At 41.5% G+C, this 24,982-nt stretch overlaps 1 protein-coding gene across 2 annotated transcripts; it reads left to right on the forward strand.

Moving 5' to 3' along the window:
* Positions 1 to 5,707: 5,707 nt before the first annotated feature.
* LOC124711745 lies at positions 5,708 to 23,454 on the forward strand. Of its 2 annotated transcripts, XR_007005511.1 has the most exons (3): positions 5,708 to 5,747; positions 22,343 to 23,291; positions 23,323 to 23,454. XR_007005511.1 is itself a non-coding variant. In XM_047241957.1 (2 exons), exons 1-2 carry the CDS (start codon positions 5,739 to 5,741, stop codon positions 23,180 to 23,182), a joined length of 849 nt encoding a protein of 282 aa, XP_047097913.1. In that variant the 5' UTR covers positions 5,708 to 5,738; the 3' UTR covers positions 23,183 to 23,454. The 2 variants fall into 2 exon arrangements, 1 of the variants encoding a protein (XP_047097913.1); XM_047241957.1 differs by having other exon boundaries at positions 22,343 to 23,454.
* Positions 23,455 to 24,982: the final 1,528 nt, after the last annotated feature.

Below are 24,982 nucleotides of genomic sequence, written 5' to 3' on the forward strand. Positions count from 1 at the left end.
TTGGGTTGGACTGCAGTACCAAATGTTGCACTGAAAACAAACACTGCGCTTTCCTCCTGTGTTATTCTGGTATGTGTTTGTGTACTCTTGTGTATTTGTGTTTTTCCTGCGTTTATGTGTTTATCTGATAAGAGATATGTTGTAGAACTTTTCTAATACTATGTTATTTACTTTGTAAAGATGTTTAGATATTATTTATTCCGTTTTGTAGCTCATGTGTGAAGTTGATGTTTCAAAAGTTATTCTGATCTTTTATGTGTGTACTTATTTTTGTAACACTGATCTACATGTTTATTTCTATTCTTTTGTAAAGCCCCTATTACTACAAATGTTATGTGTATTATTATGTTTTTAATGATGCATTTTGTACCTTTGTTATTGTATTCTTATGTTATAAAATTGTAACTGATACCAGTTCATCAAATTAAGTAACTTGTAAGTTACATTTCACAGCACACGTTTCTGTTGGTCATAGTATATGGACAATATGTGAGAAGTAGGGACTCGTAGTGTTGGCACATGTGTTAATAATTCAGCAAGGGACTGGATAACAGCATTGCTGGTTCTAAGGACAATTAAAAAAAAAGAATTTTTTGGTGAGTACACGAGCGGTGGTTTATGGACTTGCTATATTGTCCGCAAGACTCTTCGATGGTGATTGTGCACCTGCACAGTCGCAACAGATGGTTGCTGGCTGTCTCTACAAGGACTACAGTGGGTCTGCATCTTTGATGATCCACCAATACCATTATTTCTACAAGGACTGCAGTGGGTCTGCACCTCTGGTAGCCCACCAATAACATAATCTCTACCAGGACTACAGTGGGTCTGCTCTGTGATGACCTACCTACCAATATTCTTCAAAACTTGGAATGACTCTGCTGTGGGTTTGCTCTGTTGTGGCCCATTACCTGTCTGCATGTCGAGAGTCAGCACTGTCTTTCCATTGGAAGGACAACACTACTTCTTCAAGCCTGCATGGAGATCCACTACTTCTGTGTGCATTTTCTTTTACTGCTCAGACTTTGAGAAAAGCACTGCAATTTTACTGTGATGAATATCAGGACTGTCTTTATTGACTGTGAGAAAATTTTAGCTTTTGACCAACATTGTATCAATAAGTGTGTGCATTTGATTTCTTTGTTATTGTAATTATAAATATTATTTTTCAAATCTGTATTGGCCACTGCCCATACCAATTTGTAAAGTTTTTTGTGGGGAGCATGGGGGCTATGTAATTAGGCTGTTTAGGTTCTTATATTGGTAACGCCACGTAGCGCACTGTATGAAAATCACTGGCTGTGCTGTGTGCAGTCTGTGGCTAGTTTGCACTGTTGTCTGCCATTGTAGTGTTGGGCTGTCGGCTGTTAACAGCGCGTAGCGTTGCGCAGTTGGAGGTGAGCCGCCAGCAGTGGTGTATGTGGGGAGAGAAATGGCGGACGTTTGAAATTTGTAAGACTGAATGTCATGAACTGCTATGTATATTATGATTTTTCAACACTATTAAGGTAAATACATTGTTTGTTCTCTATTAAAATCTTTCATTTGCTAGCTATGCGTATCAGTAGTTAGTGCCTTCCGTAGTTTGAATCTTTTATTTAGCTGGCAATAGTGGCGCTCGCTGTATTGCAGTAGTTCTAGTGACGAAGATTTTTGTGAGGTAAGTGATTTGTGAAAGGTATAGGTTAATGTTAGTCAGGGCCACTCTTTTGTAGGGATTATTGAAAATCAGATTGCGTTGCGCTAAGAAAATATTGTGTCAGTCTAAGCACAGTCATGTATAATTGTTCAAAGGGGACGTTTAATCTTTTCTTCCTTACACTCTTCTGTGGATGACCAGGTATTGCAAGCCGAGTAACTTTATCTGAGAAAGTACAAGCGAGTGCATCTAGCTCAACACGTTTATCAAACACAGGCAAAATGGAGAAGCCTTTCGATCTCCCCCCCCCCCCTCCCCCACCCCTCACCCACAAAATCTTTCGTTTCCTGCCACACCTCCAATGACCTCCCACTTGACCACTGGTGAGGAATCAGAGTCGGTGCGTTAGTAACCGAGACAACGACAGTAGTGGACGGATCAGGGGATAAGTGGGATATTCTGGACATCACTTGGAGACTCGAGTCAGGCCCTTCACAGTGATACCCGCTGGAAACCGCCTCAAGCTGCGTGACCAAAGTCACCACCGTCTGGACCCGTGAACGAAAGGTCACGAATTCAGCCTGCATCCGAATGAAGAAATCACAGTCCCTATTCATCTTAGAGAAGGGATGAAGGATACACTCAGAATTATGAAACCGCTTGTTACTGCCTAGTAAGCACACAAAAACGGAAGAATTTTACCAACTAAATTACTTAACACACAGTTAAACGAAAATGATCGGCTCCTCGCTGAAGGACGTACAAATAATTCACAAACGAGCACTGTTCTCTACTACGCTACTGCTGGAGCCCTCTATTGACTCTGGCTGTTCAACCAAACAGACTGAATCGATTTCTTCCAGTCTGTAGTGTCTATCATTAGTACTGGTAACATCAAATTGAGCCCCCTATTTGAAATCCAATCGGCGCTTGTGTGACGACCCATTTGTTGCTGCGAATTCATTTCACTAATGAATCCACTTCTGCTGCAAGTCTTTGAATCGCTGAGAGCTCCGTTGTGGAAACTCATCTCACTGATTTCAGATCGATCGTCTTTGCGCAATAAAATCACAGAAAAACGCCGTAGGAAACAGCAAGAAATTTTTGTATGACAGTATTCCATGCAAAATCAAACTGAAAACCGCCATCCCGCTTGATAGAGGGCACAGATACCGTATTTAGAGATCCGTTGATAACGGAGTTACAGAAGTTTGAAGCCAGCGCCACAATTTCCTTTCGATTGCATTTCCCTGGATGACCAATAGAAACGGTGTTCTGCGATATTTGATTAACTAATTTGGAGGAAGCGAGTATGCCACTTGTGTACCCCAATGCGGTCCTGAACAGGACGTGACTTTTGCCCTTTAACGTATTTGCCGCACTAACACAGTCTCTTATAAACACCTGTCTTGCGCAACGCTGTCTTTGGCCAATCACAGAAGCGGCCAGATTTCTAATTCAGGAGAATGACAACACACAACTCCACAATGTAAGGCGTCAGGAGTCATCGACAGTGGGTACTGTGTATGAGCTGTTTGTATATACCGTATACTGGTCATAGTCGGCATAGTTTCGCATACCTAGATTTGCCTTCCACAGCGCCACTCGTAGCCTTTGCGGCATCATAAGGACTGGCTGCACACCAGTCAAAATGTCGCGGGGGGTCATAGACATCATTCGGCTGTTGTTTGAACACTTCATATGCCAGAAGAAAAATAAGTTCTTCAGTCCATTCTTGTATTTTAGGCTTTCCTCTCGTTATTATAACTATTATAACTGTCTGTAGCAAACTTGGTGAGGCTTCCGTGGCCAATTGTTGAAAAATTGCCTGTTACCTTCTGTCTTGGGTTCTTCGCACCGAAATTTGCTGGATGATTTTTCTGACGTTTCGCCAGTACGAGTGGCTGGATTTGTCAAAGCTTCACCCTCCATTGCCTGTGGCGGCCTTCAGTGGAGGTCGTAGCCGCAGATTTCATGTCCATGGTGTGCCAAAGCTGGAGGCCTTTTCCTTGGTCTTTACCGCTGCGTTCTCCGTTTGCTATCTGCAACGGTCATTCGCTGCAGCACGTAATCCAGGACTCGTTCACCTTGACGATTTCCTCTTTTTTGTAGAAGCTTATGTCAAGTTCGTGGATTTCTATAGCTTCCTGAACAAGCAGATGTTACAGCTCTTCTCCACATCAAGAACTTTCGTGTCGGCGAATTTTATAATGTGGCCTTCTCTGTGATGGCCGATTTCTCCATCTATCCCACCCCACAATAGCGCCTATGTTCGGTGATCTTGGTGTTGATTGATCGTGCAGTCATTCCACCACAGACGTAACCACATGTGTGTGATATGCGGTACATTCCCAACTTTGCAACAGCGTCCTTTTTCTCGACCTGAGACATCCTTTGACTTTCTGTGTGGTTTTATAAAGGGTTTCTACGCGGTGTCTGCGTAATATACAGCGCATTCTTGTCACCATGGGGATGTACAGCAGATAGGCCATGTTAGACGTCTCTTGTTCTTCCGACGTGTTACCTCGCCGAGTGTTTGATTCTATGACTCTTCTTAAGTAACTGATGGAGTACCCGCTGACACTGTGAATCCTTTCCAGTTGTTGTGTCTCATGTCTGAGGTGCTGCGGGTCACATACTCGTCTTGTGCTCGTTAGTAGCGTGTTAATCATCTTCTTTCCTGACACGGGTGAATATTTGACATTTGGTATGTGAGAGTTTTCGATACTCGCTACATTTCTGGTTATCGCCATTACTCGTAACCAGCACAGATAGAAAGGATCACTATTGTTCATTTTCTACCTCATAGTTAATTTTGTGGTGGCACAGAGGCTGTTCCTCAACATGGCTCCATAAAACGAAGGTACTATCGGCGTATCTGCACAACACCTTACGTTTAAAGGAACCAAGTCCAGCGCCTGTGCTTCGAAATGTTCCACGAAGAAGTTGGCCACCACTGCACTAAACGGACAACCCGCACCAACGACTTCCTATTGTTCGTAGAGGTTGCTATTCCACATGAAATAACCCTTAGTGAGATATGCATGATTTATTGCGGGGAAATGGAACTGATATAATCCCGCGAATCATTGAGCGGCACTTTGGTAAGCAACGAAACAACATCAAATCTGACCAGAAAGTCTTTTGGGCAGTCTTCAGGAATCTCACACATAGCAACAGACAGGAAGAGGAAGTATCCATAGTATGATATGGCCATTTATTTTAAAACAACGTCACAAGCTAAATCAGCTACGTTTCAAGTGATCTACAATACAGTGTAATTAAAACAATTTTACAAGTGAAAGAAGAATATGAAGTTGAAATATTACAAAGTAATATCTACCCCTACGGTAACAAGTACAAATGAATCCAGGACTTAGAATTACAAAAGAGGAATACAGTCGGCTGAAACCAGAGTTTTAAGCAAAGTCATTGAAATCAATGGGACAAGAAGTACTTAACAATTTTGACAGAGGAAAATTTCGTGTAAGGCTATAATGTGTGAATGGAAAAGTAGAGTATATATAAGTTGAGCACAACATTACTAGAGAATGCGAGAAGGGAGTATAATTGAAGAAGTAATTCTTTCTAAACTAAAAGGAAAAAGAGATTTAGGATGGCCGAGAAAGACATGGCTTTAGAGGAAATGAAGTACAAACGTACAATTCTTACTGTACACAGATCCTAACTGCGTTACAGATTTAAAATGCATTCTGTAACTGCGCTAATTTTCATTACCATCTGATATCCGCTTTTTGACGTCACTCTTGACCGTCACTTCACACGCAATACTTGTAGCGCTGCGCCAGCTCAACATGTGGCGTTCTTAAGTCATGCTTCTCAGAATTGGGTGCTAGCTACGAGAGCCTTTGTGCGAAAACAACAAAACGAGTTCTGCACCGTAAAACTGGAGGATGGGAGGCAAACCACATCGTGATAGCGACTTGTCGCTCCCACCTTCGTCCTCCGTGATTCTTCGTTTGGGCGACAAAAAAGCACTCCGAGGCCAGCATCAGCAGCCGAATACATATAAAAGAACAGATGCCATGAGAGGAAGACACACACGGCCCTCGCCGTCGTACATCCTCATCCAGCCAACATGAACGCCGTAAGTATGCGACAGATTGCGGATGCTACCGCTCAGCATAGGGAACCACTCTGGTTTTGTCTCGATAGTACCTCATATGGCACATCCTTTTTTTCATGAGAACTTAGAAACGCGTAACTGTTACGTGTACTGTAATGCCAAATTTCAAAAGAGCTATTACCATTTTTTTGTCAAGTGTATCATGTCTTAATACATACCGTATTCGAGTCTGTCCAAATGCTCCCTTTCGTCGTTTAGAAGCCTTTTGACACCTGTACGTACACTGCACTCTAGAAATAATTCCTCGCCTGCATATACCTCATTTCGTCACAAAACATATTGTGAGAATTACACACATTATCACAACATTTCCAAACGGCCTGTTCTACACTCTGATGTAAACTAAACCGACCTTTCAGGATCCTAGCATGACCTCCTAGATAAACGTGAGAGCTCTATTTGTCTAGCCTACAACTGATTATCTGTGTTGGTTTCATATCATATCGGTTCGTCTATATCTACATCATCTACAGCTACATCATACTCCGTATGCCACCTAATGGTGTGTGGCGGAGGGTACTTTCGGTACCACTCCCTGATCCCTCCAACCCTGTTCCATTCGCAAACAGTGAGTGGGAAGAATGATTGTCGGTAAGCCTCAGTATTGTCTCTAATTTATCGAATTTTCTCCTGGTCAATACGAGAGATGTACCGGCTGATCAAAAAGTCAGTATACATTTGAAAACTTAATAAACCACGGAATAATGTAGATAGAGAGGTAAAAATTGACACCCATGCTTGGAATGACATGGGGTTTTATTAGAACAAAAAAAACAAAGTTCACAAAATGTCCGACAGATGGCGCTGGACGGCAAAACTGGTACCGTGACGGGTGAGAGATACGCCGATATGTTACAGAATCAAATCATCCACAGCCTGGCTGACAAATACCTGCTGGAACGTACGATGTTTATGCAGGATGGCGCTCCACCCCATATTGCTAGACGCGTGAAAGATCTCTTGCGCACGTCGTTTCGTGATGATCGTGTGCTCAGGCACCACTTTCGTCATGCTTGGCCTCCCAGGTCTCCAGACCTCAGTCTGTGCAATTATTGGCTTTGGGGTTACCTGAAGTCGCAGGTGTATCGTGATCGACCGACATCTCTAGGGATACTGAAAGACAACATCCGACGCCAATGTCTCACCGTAACTCCGGACATGCTTTATATTGCTTTTCACAACATTATTCCTCGACTATAGCTATTGTTGAGGAATGATGGTGGACATATTGAGTATATCCTATAAAGAACATCTGCTTTGTCTTACTTTGTTATGCTAATTATTGCTATTCTGATCATATGAAGCGCCATCTGTCGGACATTTTTTTAACTTTTGTTTTTTTCGGTTCTAATAAAACCCGTGTCATTCCAAGCATGTGTGTCAATTTGTACTTCTCTATCTACATTATTCCGTGATTTATTCAGTTTTCAAATTTATACTGACTTTCTGATCACCCGGTACATTGGGGGAAGTAATGTGTTGTCTGACTTCTCCTGAAAATGCTGTCCCCTAATTTCAATAGCAAATTTCTCCGTGATACACAACACCTCTCTTGTAACGTCTGCTAGTGGAGTTTGTTTAGCATATCAGTAACGCTCGCTCGCCAGCTAAACGATCCCTTGACGAAATGCGCCGCTCTTCGTTCGATCTTCTCTGTCTCCTCTATCAGTCCTCCCAGATACGGATCCCAGATAGATGAACAATACTCAAGAATGGGACAGACAAGCGCCTTATAAGCCACTCCTTTCGTGGAAGAGTTGCATGTCCTTAAGATTCTTCCGATGCATCTGAGTCTGGTGTCTCTTTTTCCCACTATCTGTTTGATTCCTCTGAAGGTCGCTCTGGATTGTTACGCCTAAATAATTTAGGGCAGGCGCTGTCTCCAGCTGTTTGTCATCAATAGTGTAGCTGAACAGTAGTGGATTTCTTTCCCTATGTGTGCGCAATATGTTATATTTATTTAAGTTCATGGTCAACTGCCAGAGTCTGCACCATTCATCTATTCTCTGCAGGCCGTCCTGAAAATTCTTACTATCTTCTGGCGTTGCTACTTTGGTATGGACTACAGCGTCATCTGCGAATAACCTTAAAGAGCACCCAACACTTTCTACTAGATCATTTGTATATACTGTAAACACAAGAGTCCTATCACACTTCCCTGCGGTACTCCGGATATTACCTTTACATCTGTCGATTTAGTTCCGTTAAGAGCGATGTGTTGAGGGCTATCTGCAAGAAAGTCTTGAATCCAATCGCAGGTCTGCTCCGGTACTCCGTAAGCTCCAATTTTTTTCATTAAACGGCAGTGCGGGACGGTGTCAAATGCTTTAGAGAACACAGCATCAACCTGAGCGGCATTTTCCACTGCGGTGTGGATCGCATGAAGGAAAAGAGCGAGCTGACTTTCGTAGGATATCTGTTTGCGGAATGTATGTTGATTTTTATAGAGGTTATGCTCATTTTCCAAAGAGTCATAGTTGTTGAGCATAAAACTTGTCCCATAATTCTACAACAGACTGACGTCAACGATATATTGTTTGGACTTGCCTTACGGCCTTTCTCAAAAACGGGAATGGCCTGCGCTGTTTTTCCAGTTGTGAGGTACTTTTCGTTGCTCAAGGGATCTACGATAAATTACCGCTTGGTGGGGAGCAAGTTCTTTCGCATAATCCTTATAGACCTCATGGGTATGCCATTGGTCATGACTCCTTTCCACTACTAAGCGATTGGAGCTGGTTTTCAGTTCCGCCATCGGTTATCTCAATATCTGCCGTTTCGACGTTCTACGACAATTGAAAGAAGGGACAGTGCTACGATTTTCCGCGGTGAAACAACTTCGGAAGACCAAATTCAGTATATCGGCCTTTCTTCCGTATCGATACCGGTGTGGCCGCAGAGAGAATGAATAGATACTTTTGACCCATTTACTGATTTTACATACAATCAAATCTCTTAGGGTTTTTACTCAGGTCGGTTGACAACGTCTCATTTTCAATATCCTTGAACGCTTCTCTTATTGCTTTCCTTACGCTCATTTTCGCTTCGTTCAGCTTTGGTTTGTCAGTTAGATTTTTACTTCTCTTTAGTGTGTGATGAAGTGCTCTTTGTGTACATAGCGCTTTTCTAACACGGCTATTAAACTATGGTGGATCTCTCCCATCCCTTAAAACCTTATTCGGAACATACTCGTCTAGGGCATACTGAACGACGCCTTTGAATTTTTTCCATTTGTGTTCCACATCTTCGTCCTCATCACTGAATATTTGGCGCTGACTGCTGAAATATTCTGAAATTTGTATCCTGTCACCATTGTTGAGCAAATATATCTTTCTACCTTTCTTAACAATCTTTGTAGGACCCGTCGTCATAGATGCTGTGACAGCCTTATCATCACTGATACCTTCCTCTACGTTAACCGATTCGATAAGTTCAGGTCTGTTCGTTGCCAGGAGGTCCAAGACGTCACGCTCACGAGTTGGTTCTCTAACTGTCTGCTCAAGGTAATTTTCGGACAAGACATCCAGAGCAACGCCACACCATTTCCTGTCTCTGGCACCAGTTTTAATGGCGCTACACTCCCAATGTATACCTGCCAAGTTGAAGTCACGATGATCAGGAAAATTCCTAATGATATTCTGCAAGTTTTGTCGGAAGCGCTCTACAACTACAGGTCCTGACCCATGTGGTCTATAAAAGCATCCGTTCACCATTTTTGAGAGTTCTTTGACACTCAGTTTCAAGCAGATTAATTCTCATTCTGAAACCATGCTAACCTCAGTAGATTTTATTGAATTTTTACTGCTATAAAGACGCCGCTAACATTGTCAACTAACCTATCCTTGCGATAAACATTCGAGTCTGAATTTTGGATTTCCTTGTCATTGACGTCTGGCTTCAACCAAGTTTGTGTTTCCAGCACTATCTGTCCATTATTCCTTCAGTCAGCGACTCTAATTCTGGGACCTTCCCTTGGATGCTTCTGCAATTTACTAAATTCATATTAATCTTTCCTATCTCTGATATGTGAGGAACAAGATTCTCTGAGGTCGCAGTGGGTGACGTAACAGGAAAATTGTCTTTGCTCCCAAGGGAGGGGTCCTCTAACCTAAAAAAGCCCCATGTGCACACCACACATACTTCGTTGCCCTAGTACCCGCTTCCTGCGTGTAGTGCTCGCCTGACCTGTTAAGGGGAACCCTACAATTCTACACCCGATAGTGGAAGTCATGAAATTCGCATCAGATACGGTCGCAGAGGCGTCTGATGCTCTGGTTTGGATCTTCCGCTCTTCTCCAAACCAGACGACAGTTATCAACGCTGGGTACGATGCTACAAATAGACAGCTTAGCCTGTACCCTGCGTGCGTTCCTCGTTGACTTCACCAAAGGAGCCGAGGATGGCGTGAGAACTCAAGCGGCAGGCGTCATTCGTGACGACATGTGCCACTACATGCAACCAGTTGCGTCCAGTGCCCTCGATAGCCGCTGGCAATGCCTCCTCTATATCACGAACGAGACCTTCCAGCAAACATACAGAATGCACACTGTAATTCTTTCCCGCCTTGCCTGCTAGCTCCCCGAGGGGCTCCATCACCCGCCTTGGAGCTCCCAATAACTAGCATTCCCAGCTTCTGTACTTGTCCCGACTGGGCAGGAAAATCGACCGCTGGCCCAACAGGAGAGTCATCCCGTGCTGTCTCACAGTTATCATCAACACTGAGAAGCACCTCGTATCTGTTATTAAGACGTAGGGAGCTAGCCGCATGGCCTGCTCCCTCTTCCGCCTTTCGCCCAGTGACACGCGAACTCACCACTGTTTTCCACCCACTCTGGAGTGAGGACGGACCTTTGAGATGTTGCGTATCGACGCCCGGGTCACCAGGGGACTCCAGTGGTATCGAAACAGCGACGTCCGGATCACCAGGGAATTCCAGTGGCACCAAAGGTGTCGTAAACCTCGTCACTGGTGCCCTGACGTCACCGCAACTTCGAGCATTAGCTGTTTACCTGTTTACGCACAGCAGCCCACTCTCCTTGTGTCCGCTCACAACAAGCACAGTCCCTAGCCATATCGAACTGTGTATAAAACGGACATATGGTCTCAAATGGCGCTATTGAGTTAGAAAATATACCAGAGGAGAATAAAGTAAAACTAAAAGTTGGTGTGCAGATTTTTCACTGTACTCTGAGACTGAAATAAACCGAAATAAGTTTCTCTACACGGAAAATTTAAACTAGGAAGCCGCCCTACACAAGGATATTCACAAGACTTATGCTGAAAAAGAAGTACGATTAATTTTACAGTTGATCACAGAAGTGCTACTGCTGGCCTGCTGCGCGTGCTCTCAGCTCGGCGGCTGCCGCTCCACTACATGGTGTTTCCCACATCCCAAGTGTTATGAAAGGCTCCATTCCTTACCACTGAGATTGTAATCAAATACTAACAGTTTCTTTCGATTTGCTTTCAGCCTTATTTATTTCTCTACTTTTAAAGTGAGTTTTCGTTCACACATGAAGTGGTAATCTTGTCCTATTAGTTTTGCATTTATCATGAATCATCCAAAGGCGTTGTTTTTCTTCGACTGTATCATGGAAAGAGGAAAATCTGACGGTAGTGCTGACCTATATGACGATTCGTTCACGGATAATGAAAACGGTTGTGGCTTCATTGCGCATGATGCTATTTTTGCTTATGTTGTGCATTCGCTTTATATTTCAACGATCTTATTTTACCATTGAAATATTCCCTAGCAAACCACGTACCGGTAAACAATAGCACTGTCTGTCGGCGACAGAGTTGTCTGTCGCAAATCCACCTACCATCTAACCAATATAGTGCGTGACAGTGTGAGCTGCAGTTCAGCTGAGTCGCTTTTGTTGAATATGCGACGAATCGCTGAAGAGCTCCTTGCTTCCAGGAACGTCAAAACATTCATACATAAGATTTAGTCTAGAGTACACCAACACATTGATGTTAGGAACACTGGATTGCAATTCTGAACAGCCGTTTTTATATCCTCCCAGGGCAAAAATAATTGTTAATATTCGTTTATACCTTAGATCCATTTTATTTCTCATAGCAACTACCCCATAGAGGCTTGCCACCTCCTGTTCTATTCAGTAATTTTTCACGTCACTTTTCACACGTTCGGTTAATCTTTAATATACGTCTACAACAACAAATTTGCAGCGAAACTAATGTACTTGTGGGCAGTTACATTTTACTAATCATGCATCTCCAAACGAAAGAAAAAAAAGACCGTACGTAAGGCTGAATATCATAGCAATGTAGCACAGTATTCCATATCTTCGTAGCTTCCTAAAAATTGGGCCTTTTTCCACTTTAGCAGTTAGGAGTTCGTGGCCAGAGGTAACAGAAGTGATCAGTAGGAGACAAGACCGCATATTGGATTGAGACTTGAACCTCGTACCACTGAGAGACAATTAGTACAAACATCTCATTTACGAGCAGCAGCACAAATGTTGTAATACATGGTGCCTCTAGTCGTATCATCGTCGGAGAAAAAGACAGAAATTTCGGTCTACAGACCAAAGAGCTATTGTCATCTAGCCCATGTAAGCCATAGCAGAAAAGCTATTAAGCATCACACCGCTCTTATAGTGTGTGAGGTTCATTTTTTCATTACATACCGTACTTGATCCATATCTGAAGAGACGTCAGTCTTTATGCTCATGTTTCATCAACGAGTGTACAATATTGGGCCAGTTTACATGTAGACTTCTTTGGGTTCTGAACAATTCTTCTGCGAATGTCTGGAATAACTTCTTGTCTGCAAACTGAAGGAATTCTTTGGCGTTTCCATTTTGAGCAGATCCGTTGGTGCAGCCAGTTCTTATGTGGACTCTATAGTGCTCTCTTTGTTGGTAGTTAACTATCCGAATACCTGGCCCCGAAAATTTTGCAAGTTACCTTAATCGAACCTGTTTTCACACATATTTCAACTATTTCATTTCTTTCTTCTATCGAGAAAGTCAGTTTGCAGACCGCAAAGAAAAGCTCTTAACTTCGTTCATGAAATAAACTGAAATGCTGACAGAAGGATGGTAACAATCGATTATTGCAGAAAACTGTCCATTGTTGTAGCTGTTTACTCAATTTCAGAATCGAAATGTTGCATTCATATTCGAATGGGAGGTGGACTACTTTAATTGCATGTATCCTGTACTTAAGACCTGTAGGTGAAACTGTTAACGGAAATCAGCCGTGGACTTATCTAATAAACTGTTCAAGATTGATCTGGGTAAAGCTTCCATACCTCACGGCGGGATGAGATAACGGATGTTGAACACTGCGCCTCCAGAATGCGAGTACAGTTCTTTTACCATACGCCACGTCATTCTCTATTTCATGATACGTGTTGAGCTAGCATCGGTTTAATGCTTCCCTTTCACTACGAAGTTCTCGGGGTCGCTATTATTCTGGCACAGCGTTCATTGTCACGTCTTGTTACGCGTGTGCGTTGGAATATTTTGGACATGTTGATGAAAACCTGAAGAATGACTTCCCTTCCATTAAGAGTCTACTCCGCCACACTCGCCTTACGCAGCCAAGTAAGTCAGTCTTAACCTAAGTCAGTATCTTCACAGGACAGTCCAAGGATTACTCTGCCAAGGATGTGTTGACCTCGACTAGATCCTCTACAGATTCATTTATTAAGTAATAGGAGGAAATTCGTCTAGCTCAAGAACTTACTAATAACCGCTTTCAATTAGATAAAGCGTGGGGGGATTCGGTGATACCTTTAATTTCTTCAGAAAGAAATCATTTTATGTCCAGTGACGTATCCAGTGACCTTTAATATTTACCCATTTTGAGTCCTGAATTTTAACCCCGTGATTTCACATTCCGACTGAGAGCGCAAATGTAGTATCTCATTACACATGCGTCTGGGTGCCGTAGATGGAGAGGTAGTCGAAGAGAGCGAGTAAATCGACAGAGGTTGCTCATTTAGCGGCTGCCTTTGAGCATGCGTGTTTGCGTAAATTTTTTGTATAAAGCTAGCGATGTGAACCAGGAATCTTCAGTGCAAAACACTCACCTGAAGATGACTGAATGGTTGTCAGCCGAAACATCGTGGCAAGAAGTCGACGTTATCCGGCTGCAGTCCCGAAATTTCTTGAAATACTGTTCACACCGCGAAAGTTCCAAGAATGACATTGTTTATTTGTGTTTCAATTCCTTCGGAACATCTTATCTGTGTTATCTAAATAGTTATTTATTGTTTAGAATGTATTGGTTAACAGGTACTTTTTAAATGTTTCTAAATAACCATGTTTCATCAATATCTTCAATTTCGTTTGGCAATTTACTAAACAGTTTTATTCCTTCACATAAAATGCCGTTTTGAGATTTATGTTTATTCCTTTTTGGTAAATGTAAGCTCAGAGTATATCCTGTTCCATGGTCTCGGACAGAGCTGTTTGTGCAATAACTGTTGACGTTATTTTTATTGTACATCTGATTGATAAATATACTCACACGGTTCGTTTAAAATACCCAATGTTTCGAACACGCTTTTTAGTGAGATCGATTGCTACTTTTGGTTACAATTCATACGGCACTTTTCCGTGGCTCAAATTTTGTTTTTAAACATAGTGCATTTTCTGCCCAAACATGAATGCCACACATCAGAATTACACACTGATGACAGTAGTTTAAGGGCATAACATACTGATTACGTTCTGTTTGCAAATATCTTTGTGTATTCGCACCACTTTAGTCGAGAATCAGTATTCATCCCAAGGAATTTTGCGTTTGTTATACAGCCTGTAGAGATGCCATCGGCGTTTAGTTGAATGACGTCTCTTGAAGAACAAGTAATTGACCAACTGTAAACCTCTTTGACTGTTTACTTAGTATCCTCTGCAGGCAGTTCTCTTGGTTTCCTGGTGACTATGATTTGCTGAGATCAAGAAAGTGATTTTTTTTCTCATGACTAACAATAGTGAGAAAGTCATTCATGTACATGACGAACTGTACTAATCCCAATATGCTACCATAAAGAGTTTTTATTTTAACGTCTTTTGCTTCTGATAAATTTTTACTAAAGGTTGAAAGTTATCTTAGGTATGTGTCATATCTGCTCTTTGTACGCTATGAAATACCTCATGTTAATTTTTCCACTGGTTTCTCTTTCTTTGTAGTACACTACTGGCCATTAAAATTGCTACATCACGAAGATGACGTGCTACAGACGCGAAATTTAACCGACAGGAAGAAGACGCTGTGATGTGCAAGTGATTAGCTTTCAAGAGCATTCACACAAGGCTGGCGCCGGTGGCGACACATACAACGTGCTGACATGAGGAAAGTTTCCAACCGATTCATCATACACAAACAGCAGTTGACCGGCGTTGCCTGGTGAAACGTCGTTGTGATGCCTCGTGTAAGGAGGAGGAATGCGTACCATCACGTTTCCGATTTTGATAAAGGTCTGATTGTAGCCTATCGCGATTGCGGTTCATCGTATCGCGACATTGCTGCTCGCGTTGATCGAGATCCAATGACTGTTAGCACAATATGGAATCGGTGGGTTCAGGGCGGTAATACGGAACGCCGTGCTGGATCCCAACTGCCTCGTATCACTAGTAGTCGAGATGACAGGCATTTTATCCGCATGGCTGTAACGGATCGTGCAGCCACGTCCCGATCCCTGAGTCAACAGATGTGGACGTTTGCAAGACAAAAACCATCTGCACGAACAGTTCGACGATGTTTGCAGCAACATGGACTATCAACTCGGAGACCATGGCTGCGGTTACCCTTGACGCTGCTTCACAGACAGGAGCTCCTGCGATAGTGTACTCAACGACGAACCGGGGTGCACGAATGGCAAAACGTCATTTTTTCGGATGAATCCAGGTTCTCTTTACAGCTTCATGATGGTCACATCCGAATTTGTTGGCATCGCGGTGAACGCACATTGGAAGCGTGTATTCGTCATCGCCATACTGGCGTATCACCCGGCGTGATGGTATGGGGTGCCATTGGTTACACGTCTCGGTCACCTCTTGTTCGCATTGACGGCACTTTGAACAGTGGACGTTACATTTCAGATGTTTTACGACCCGTGGCTCCACCCTTCATTCGATCCCTGCAAAATCCGACATTTCAGCAGGATAATGCACGACCGCATGTTGCAGGTCCTGTACGTGCCTTTCTGAATACAGAAAATGTTCGACTGCTGCCCTGGCCAACACATTCTCCAGATCTCTCACCAATTGAAAACGTCTGGTCAATGGTGGCCGAGCAACTGGCTCGTCACAATACGCCAGTCACTACTCTTGATGAACTGTGGTATCGTATTGAAACTGCATGGGCTGTTGTACCTGTACACGCCATCCAAGCTCTGTTTGACTCGATGCCCAGGCGTATCAAGGCCGTTATTACGCCCAGAGGTGGTTGTTCTAGATACTGATTTCTCAGGACATATGCACCCAAATTGCGTGAAAATGTAATCACATGTCAGTTCTAGTATAATATACTTGCGCAATGCATAGCCGTTTATCATCTGCATTTCTTCTTAGTGTAGCAATTTTACTTGCCAGTAGTGCAAGTTTGTCATTTGGTGCATTACAGTCAGTCTTGCGAGTGACTGATTCACATTTTCTTTAAATAGCAGGAGATTCTCTTTAGGCGCTGGAAACTATTTTCAGGATTTATCCTAAAACGATCTACTTCTCCCACGAGATCCTTCACTCATCAGTGCGGTCCAGAATAACATCAGTTCGCCACTGACGGTACGTGTCTTCCGGTTGTGACGAGAACAATGTCACGGTGGAGCACAAGTGGCTGGCATTGAGTGTTCGACCCGTGGCGAAGCATGACCCGATCCCAAGAACCTCTGCTACAACGAAAACATGGCAGTATGTGGTCAACCTGTGACAGAACGTGATCCAATCCCACGACACTCCGCTGCAACGAACACCTTGTGAAGACTGGTCGACCTGTGGCGGAGCAGTGTCGGAACCCACGACCCACCACTACAAGCAGGAGATAGCAGTCCACGTGGTGAGCTACCTGATTCCACAAGGCGTGCACAGCTGATTTGCCGGTGTCTGTTGTGTCCTACTTAGGCAGTTTCAATGAACAGCAGTAATTCATGTGCCGAACTTCCGCCAGCCACGTAGAAACGATAACTGTTTATTCCTTGCAGTCACGCCTGGCAGTGCACATGACACATTGAAAGCACTGGACGTTGCCAGCATTGGGCAACAGCGCTGTTCAGCTTGCCCTTGCGCCATAATAAAATATAGCACATTCCGTGTATATATATCGTTCTGCACGTTCTTTAGTAGTAATTACAGGCAGAAAGTTTACAGTTAGGAACTTAGTGCCGTACAGAGTGGTCACGTCAATAGTGCAGGTAAGACGGCAGGCTTTGAACTTAACGGTAAACTTCATACCAAACTGATTTATTGGAAAGAAGGGGTTCAGAGGTGCTACACAGGGGGAGGTACTGCGGTAAATTTAAATCTCTCCAAAGCGATGCGACAAATGCCAAGGCCAGTAGCCAAGAGAGCGAGCTGCCTTCCAGGTGCGCTATACTTAAAACTCTACCTGATTGGAAAAAGTTCATTGCTCGTTTGGGAAGTACAGCACCATAAGTTCTGACATGGTAGCGTCTGAACCGATGGTACCTTACATGAGACCTAGCCTCCCCGTTCCAGCCTCAGAATAAGGTTCGAAAATACCAAGCTTACTGCAATACTTAATAATAATTATACATTGTGCAAGAACACAAATTCTATCAATAAAAAGCAAATAGGAAAGCTAAGCACTTCCTTGTGCGACAAGAAGAAAAACAAGATCAAGTACACAAAACTAAATAAATTTAACACTATTTAATATTAGGTACGTACGTTTGGTAGACTAAATATACCTCTCTATCTCGCTCGGCAGTCATCTTTGATCTAAGTTCAGCACTAAACGAAATGCATTAATTTTTACGATCCACAGCAATTGTATAATTTTAACCAGTCACTTCGAGTGTTTATAGTCACAAAAATATATTTTCGCAATAATGTTAATGGATGTAATATTTTAATGTAATATGTGCGTCAGAGACTGAAATTTCTACGTATCCCTGAAGGGGACACTTTCACTGTGAATTCCACATTACTCGAAGTATTCAAAGTATGATTAAATATAAAGGCTGAGATAGCTGTTGACGCAAATTCATAGTCTGTGCAATCAATTTTGAGGTGTTCCATGTCATTTTCAAAGTAACTGAGATGATTAGGGCCTAACGCCAAGTCTATGACCAGGTCATTGCCGGCAGTACGTAAGCTCTCATTGGGGAAGGGCAGCGAAGGAATTCTAAAGTGTTAACTTCAAAAGACGCATCCCGACGAATGCCCTAAGTGATTTTATGAAACGTATTGAAAAGATGAATCTGGATATCAGGACGCTAGTTTGAAATGCGATGCAAGGATCTCACCCACAGCGCCACCTCTTGGGCCAGGCATTCGAAAATTGTGAACGGTGTAAGATGGTGTTTTAATGTGGTTACTATAAGCGCTATTCCTATGATTGTTGCAAACAGATTACAAAAGGCCGTACTTGGAGCAGGTATGTAGCACAGATTGTTATCAATGCCCCAAAAGTGAATGACAATGTTTTACCATAAACAGTAAATCTTGTCTGACAGTCCACTATGTTTTAAATGATAGAAAAATGGTTCAAATGGCTCTGAGCACTATAGGACTCAACATCTGAGGTCATCAGCCCCGTAGAACCCAGAACTACTTAAACCTAACTAACCTAAGGACATCACACTCATCCATGCCCGAGGCAGGATTCGAACCTGCGACCGTAGCGGTCACGCGTTTCCAGACTGTAGCGCCTAGAACCGCTCAGCCAACCGGGCCGGCTTTAAATGATTAATTCAGACCAAAATTTTGATACTCCTTTAACTTTGCAATTGATTTGAAAACTATTAAAATGCGTGACTGTGAGGTAATTATTTACACCTAGGCAGTACTGCGTCTAAGTCTTTGATGGCTCACCTGGCGATGACTATCAGATGTTATATAGAAATATCGTCTATCGTATGAACGACGACCAGCTGCAAGGATGAAATTTCTTCGAGCACACACGCTAAGCTGTAAGTAATGCGAATGACAGGCTTAAGTTCATCTGTAGGAGAGACAATATCAGAGATCGTGTAGCATTTTATCTGACAGATAGTCGATCAAAGAGGTTGTACAGTTCACAGGGACCTACTTCGAGTATTTTGTGTTACATTTTACAGGCGGATACTAAAATACACAAGGTTTAAATGGAGTTTCTATCATCTGCTAGAGCATCCTCCAGGGGCCTGTTTCGGCAACTATGGATATCAAGGTAGTAATTCCTTAATGAATTTGCTCATTAACAATTTACTTCTTATTCAAACAAACATATCAGAATACAGAACTCCATACTACAAATAAGAATAAACTTCACAAAGTTATAATGTCATTTTCTTTTGTAGAGAAGAGTGTCCATTAGTCAGGAACACACATATTCAATAACTCCCTAGGGAACATAAGACGTTTAACGACCAATGAGGTTCAGTTTTAGAGGAGAGTAGAGAATTTATTGCTGCCCACATCCTTTCAGTCCGCTGTTGAATTTCTAAGTAGACCTAACGGATGTGTATACATACGAATAATATTGTGTGCTTGAGTAAAAGCACAGTCTGACTCCTGTACAAATTTTTCACAATAATGTTATAATTTATAACAAGCACTGTGTATCAAAAATGTTAGTGACAAGCTTATAGCTCAGAGTATCAATTTAATTTCTGTCATAATCGCCTATAAGAACTTTGATATTCGTTTCTTAAGAGAAAAAAGAAAACTGGAATTCAGACCTTCTGCTTCCTAGATTGTCACTGCATGAAGATTGTAGCAGTCTTTTACAATAAATTCTTTGGAAAATAGTAATATTTTTAAGTCAAGTACGACTTAATTTTTGTATCTGAGTGTATTATCCTATCATTTGTAGACAATTAAGCTTTGTACACTACAGATATTTCATCATTTGTAAGTCAAACCATTGCATATGTTTTAACGAAGTCTGAATACATTATTATTATTATTATTATTATTATTATTATTACTATTATTATCATTATTATCATTCAAACTATTTCTTTTCATTGATAATCATCAACAGCATTGTCTTGTATCAGCGTGTTTGCTGCATATCAATTATGACATACGGGCCAGTAGCTGAGCTCGCGTTACATAAAGAAAGAATTATTTCATGTCATAAGAGGAGCGTAAGGTTCAATGCCGTCTATCTAATTTTTGTAAAGATGTATTTCTTCTTCTGCTTTCAGAGTGATGTGTTTTCTTTCTCCTGCATTTAACCTTCTTATTTAAATTTAAAGTCACACAAACCAAGACTGTAGGTAGAAAGAACATTTAGATGTTTTGTGACAACTTATTTGATATATTAAAATCAAAATTTGGTTTAAATTTTGGTGAACTATTTTACATCCACTTGGATTCTGTGGAAGACAGATCAGCATATTTATTTTACTTGGTATTTGAGCAGTCTTGTTTTTTCTGACCTGTTTGACATCGCAGAGGATCTACTCAGTTTATATATATTGGAAAGATCAACATATTTAGTCTAATGTACATATTTAAATAATTTATTTGACAGATAAGTACTTATTTACATTATAAGGGGGAATATTAAAAGTATTATGTAGTTGTATGAAGGATTCGATACATAAAATGAAAAACAGAGAAAAACCAATACTTAGAAGCAAGCTGAAATATTATCCCTAGGAAAATTTTTTTACTAAACAGGCCATGCTCGGTGTAGGTCACGGAGCAGCAAAGAGTTATAGTCTCTAGAAAGCTTAAGAAGTATATATTTACTCATATCAGTAATATCGGAACATCCCTAATGTATCTCCTAGAGGTAGTGTAGATAAAATTTGGTGTGTAATACATCACACAGAAGCGGACAGACAGCAATAACTATCACATTCTACCTTCGAATAGAAATGGAAGATACTAATTACATAGTACATAAAATAATATCCTCTGCCACACATTTCGTTATGATTTTTTGGTATAGATATAGAAGTAGGATTCTAATGAAACATCACATCAACAAAGGTCTCTGATCTTGTACAGAGAAACATTTTTGTGTGGACACTATGCATAGAGCAATTGTCATTTGGGCTGCACACTGCGGCCAGAAGAGATGGGACGATACAATGGTATCACATAACGACTAAAAGCCTTAGTAATGTGTGGTTCTTCACAGACAATGAAGTTCAGTCAAACAAACTTTTCAAGTCTTGGATTAACCCCACTTCAAATCAATTGTAAAGTTGTTTGACGTCCAGTACATAATTTGTTTCAGTTTGAACACCTCTCATAAATACATGCACAGAAATGGTGCAACATTTTTTAACTTTTTGCTTGATTTACTCACCTAAGGACCATTTCATTGTAATATAGGAAATATCATGGTAAGAAAACTAAAAAGAAGGTCTCAAAACGTATACAAATATGCTGTAAGAGAGTAGGACTAGTGGTTAGACGACGGTCAGTTGTGGATGATGGAGGAACTAACTGGCAATTTGTCTAGAATGACTTAAGGGAACCAAAGAAAACCTAAGTCAGGATGGCCAGACATAGGAAATTCACCCGACCTAATACATGGTAACTTAGCAGCTGTATCACATCATTTTGTTACACCCTACTGTATACTTTTCTTTGTTTTACACACAATTTGCTTCACATAATATGCAATGTAAAACACTGTTATGCTCTTCATTGCTACTCTTGCGCCTTATTCGACTTTTTTATTAGTTGTTTGATCTCGTAACGCGATGGAAACGATCCATTATGGGAATAGAGCATGCATCCACATGAGAATCCAGATATCTGAAAGTGAAATTTGATGTCAGTTTTACAACACATGCACGGAGAAAAATTCTCCACGGTATGTAATAGCCAAATAAATGACTATATATAACTGTATATAATAATAACATAAATAACCTGAAGGAATTTTCATGAAGTAATCTTTTTCAACAGTGGAAAAGTCAGCCCTCTTGCAGGAGAAAACTACATTTATTTTAGACGTGATTTGGTACTTATAAAGAAATAACGCAGTGAATAAGATAGGCAGGATCACTAACTTTTCTATAAGCATTATTTAATGTTTTGTATATGTATTTTTGCTTACAATTGATGTATTAAAATATTTGGACAGAACCTTTCATGTTTCTGTACTAAGAAATCTTTATCAGGTGCATCTGTCATAAAGCTTACCTTTGCCGTCTCTTCACTTTGTAACTGATAATTCCTTAATTCTGGTATTGTATATGACCTTTTTGAATCTTGGATAGTATCCCACACCTCCCTTTGATCCCTCTGTATTGGAGTTGAGCGAAGTGACTTTCAGTTTATATTCCATCTAGTGTGAACAAATCGCCATTTGATGGTGATTTCACTTGTCATTCCATTGAGTTCCATCAGTGTCTAGTGTGAGTAGTTTTTAAGACTGTTGTTGGCCTGCAGGTGTTCACCGTGGTGATCCTGACCTTGATGGCCGCCGTCAGTGCCGCTACAGCGCCCACCACAGCCAACCCCTGCCACTTGAAGCAGAATGAACAGCTTAATGCCGTAGGCAACATCGGAGTGTATGGCGTGAATTTTGACACCAGGAGTGTCAGCCCCAGAGCCATCCCCTCTCAGCCACAGAAGAAAGGAAAGCCTGTGGCCATTGGCAACATCGGAGTGAATGGTGTGAATTTCGGCGCCAATAGCTTCAGGCCCATTGTGAATGTAAACAACACCAGCTACCCTCTGCGTGGCACCTACCATTCTGGATATGTCAGCCCCAGAACCATCCCCTCTCAGCCACAGAAGAAAGGAAAGCCTGTGGTCATTGGCAACATCGGAGTGTATGGTGTGAATTTCGGCGCCAATAGCTTCAGGCCCATTGTGAATGTAAACAACACCAGCTACCCTCTGCGTGGCACCTACCATTCTGGATATGTCAGCCCCAGAACCATCCCCTCTCAGCCACAGAAGAAAGGAAAGCCTGTGGCCATTGGCAACATCGGAGTGTATGGTGTGAACTTCGGCGCCAATAGCTTCAGGCCCATTGTGAATGTAAACAACACCAGCTACCCTCTGCGTGGCACCTACCATTCTGGATATGTCAGTCCCAGAACCATTCCCTCTCAGCCACAGAAGAAAGGAAAGCCTGTGGCCATAGGCAACATCGGAGTGTATGGTGTGAATTTCGGCGCCAATAGCTTCAGGCCCAATGTGAATGTAAACAACACCAGCTACCCTCTGCGTGTCACCTACCATTCTGGATATGTACCCAGTGCTGGATCTCCTTCTTTCTAGAAACCGATCTTCACATAATCCCCTGCAGGCAACTCCAACATCTTCATGGGGGCTGTCGACTCTCTGCAGGTGATGTCTTCAATATCTGTACTACTGAGCTCCCAGATGATCCACCAGATGAACAGTTTTGTAATGTCTTCTTCAGTTATCTGTCTTAAGGGATGCCCAGTCTGTGTTAATAAATTCGGATCAGTGGCATCATTATCAAAAGTTTTTCATTCAGTCTGTGTCTCACTCCCAATAAAGATCAGTTTAGCCGACATTTTCCTGAATCACATACTCCAATTTTAAAACAACTGAAAATCTTTGTCCTGAACAACACTTACATGAAGAGCAATTATCGATTTTGTTTTGACAGGAAAAAGTGTCATGTACGCTATGTGCACAGCTGTGTATGTATATCTGCTCACAGTCACAAATACATGAAGAAACAAACAGAGAGGGACAGAGAAATATGGGTGGGGAGGGGAAGGAATCAGAGACAGAGGAATAGAGAGAAAGAAAAGAAAGTAGGAGAGGGAGAGGGAATAAGCTGAAGATAGGGCATGTCTGAAAAAAAAAAGGAAAAGAAAAAAGAAATGAGAAATGGGTTGACAGAGATACGGAGGGTCATAAAACAAAGAAAGAGAAACATGGGGATAAATAAAAGAATGGTGAGTGGGTGAGAGAAATGGAGGGGACGGAGTGCACAAGAAAGGGTAAGAAGAGGGAAGAGAATAAGTGAGCTAAGTGCAGAGAGAAAATGAAGTAGCATGTCTTCCTGCATGGAAATTATGAGAGATTGATCTGCACTGAGCAGCAGATTCAGTAACAGGAAAGGTGATTCTGGACGCAAAGTTCATAGTAATTACCGAATTATAAGGGCGTTATCGTTTACTTGAAGTCCTCAGGACTGGAGTTCCTTCCACTATAACGAATGTTCAAGGAACTATAGAAATATTTTAGAAAGCGGTACTATGAATCATTTTTCATGGGCTCTCACCGTTGCTGTTCAGTTGTGCACTTGAGAAAGTAGTCAGAGAATGGAACACAAATGTTAAGAGTGGTATAAGCCTGGGTTCCAAAAAGAACAACCTTAAAGTAAATTGCATTGCTTTTGCAGATGATATGGTCCTATTTGCTGAAACAATGCAAGAAGCATGGGAGCAAATCCTTGAACTAAAGAAGTAAGCAGCTAAAATAGGTCTTCACATCTCCTTTGAAGAAACTAAGATATTTAAAACATCAAGCACTCATGTAAATGACTCAAAGTTCAAGAACAAAAGATTGAAATAGTAAAATAATTCAAATATCTCTTATAAGGGATTAGTTGGAATGCTGGGGAAAGCAAAGCAATGGAATCCAGAAAAAATAAACTTCAATTGGCCTTCCAAATAACAAAAAATACATACAACAAAAAATCCCTTTCATGGGCATCCAAAATTACACATTACAAGACAGTGATTAAGCCAGAAACACTGTATGCAGCAGAAACACTAAACATGAATGTCAAAGGCCAAATGGAGAAACTTGATTTAAAAGAGAAAAAAATTTTAAGAAAAATCATAGGACCAAAATTTGAAAACATTAAAATTATATACATTAAAAATGAAACACTCTACAAGAAAACTGAAAAGCTTTCAGATACAAGAAGGAAAATTTTTGTGGTCATCTTCTCAGAATGAATTCCAGCAGAGTAACCAAACAAGTCTTAGACTTTTTCCGTAACCAGAAAATGAAACCCTATTGGTTTAAAAAAACTGAGAAAGACCTAGTAGAATTAAAGATTTTAGAAAATTCACTTATTGATCGAACAGCTTA

The sequence above is a fragment of the Schistocerca piceifrons genome, chromosome 8, assembly GCF_021461385.2.
Source record: "Schistocerca piceifrons isolate TAMUIC-IGC-003096 chromosome 8, iqSchPice1.1, whole genome shotgun sequence".
Classification (NCBI taxonomy): Eukaryota; Metazoa; Arthropoda; class Insecta; order Orthoptera; family Acrididae; genus Schistocerca; species Schistocerca piceifrons.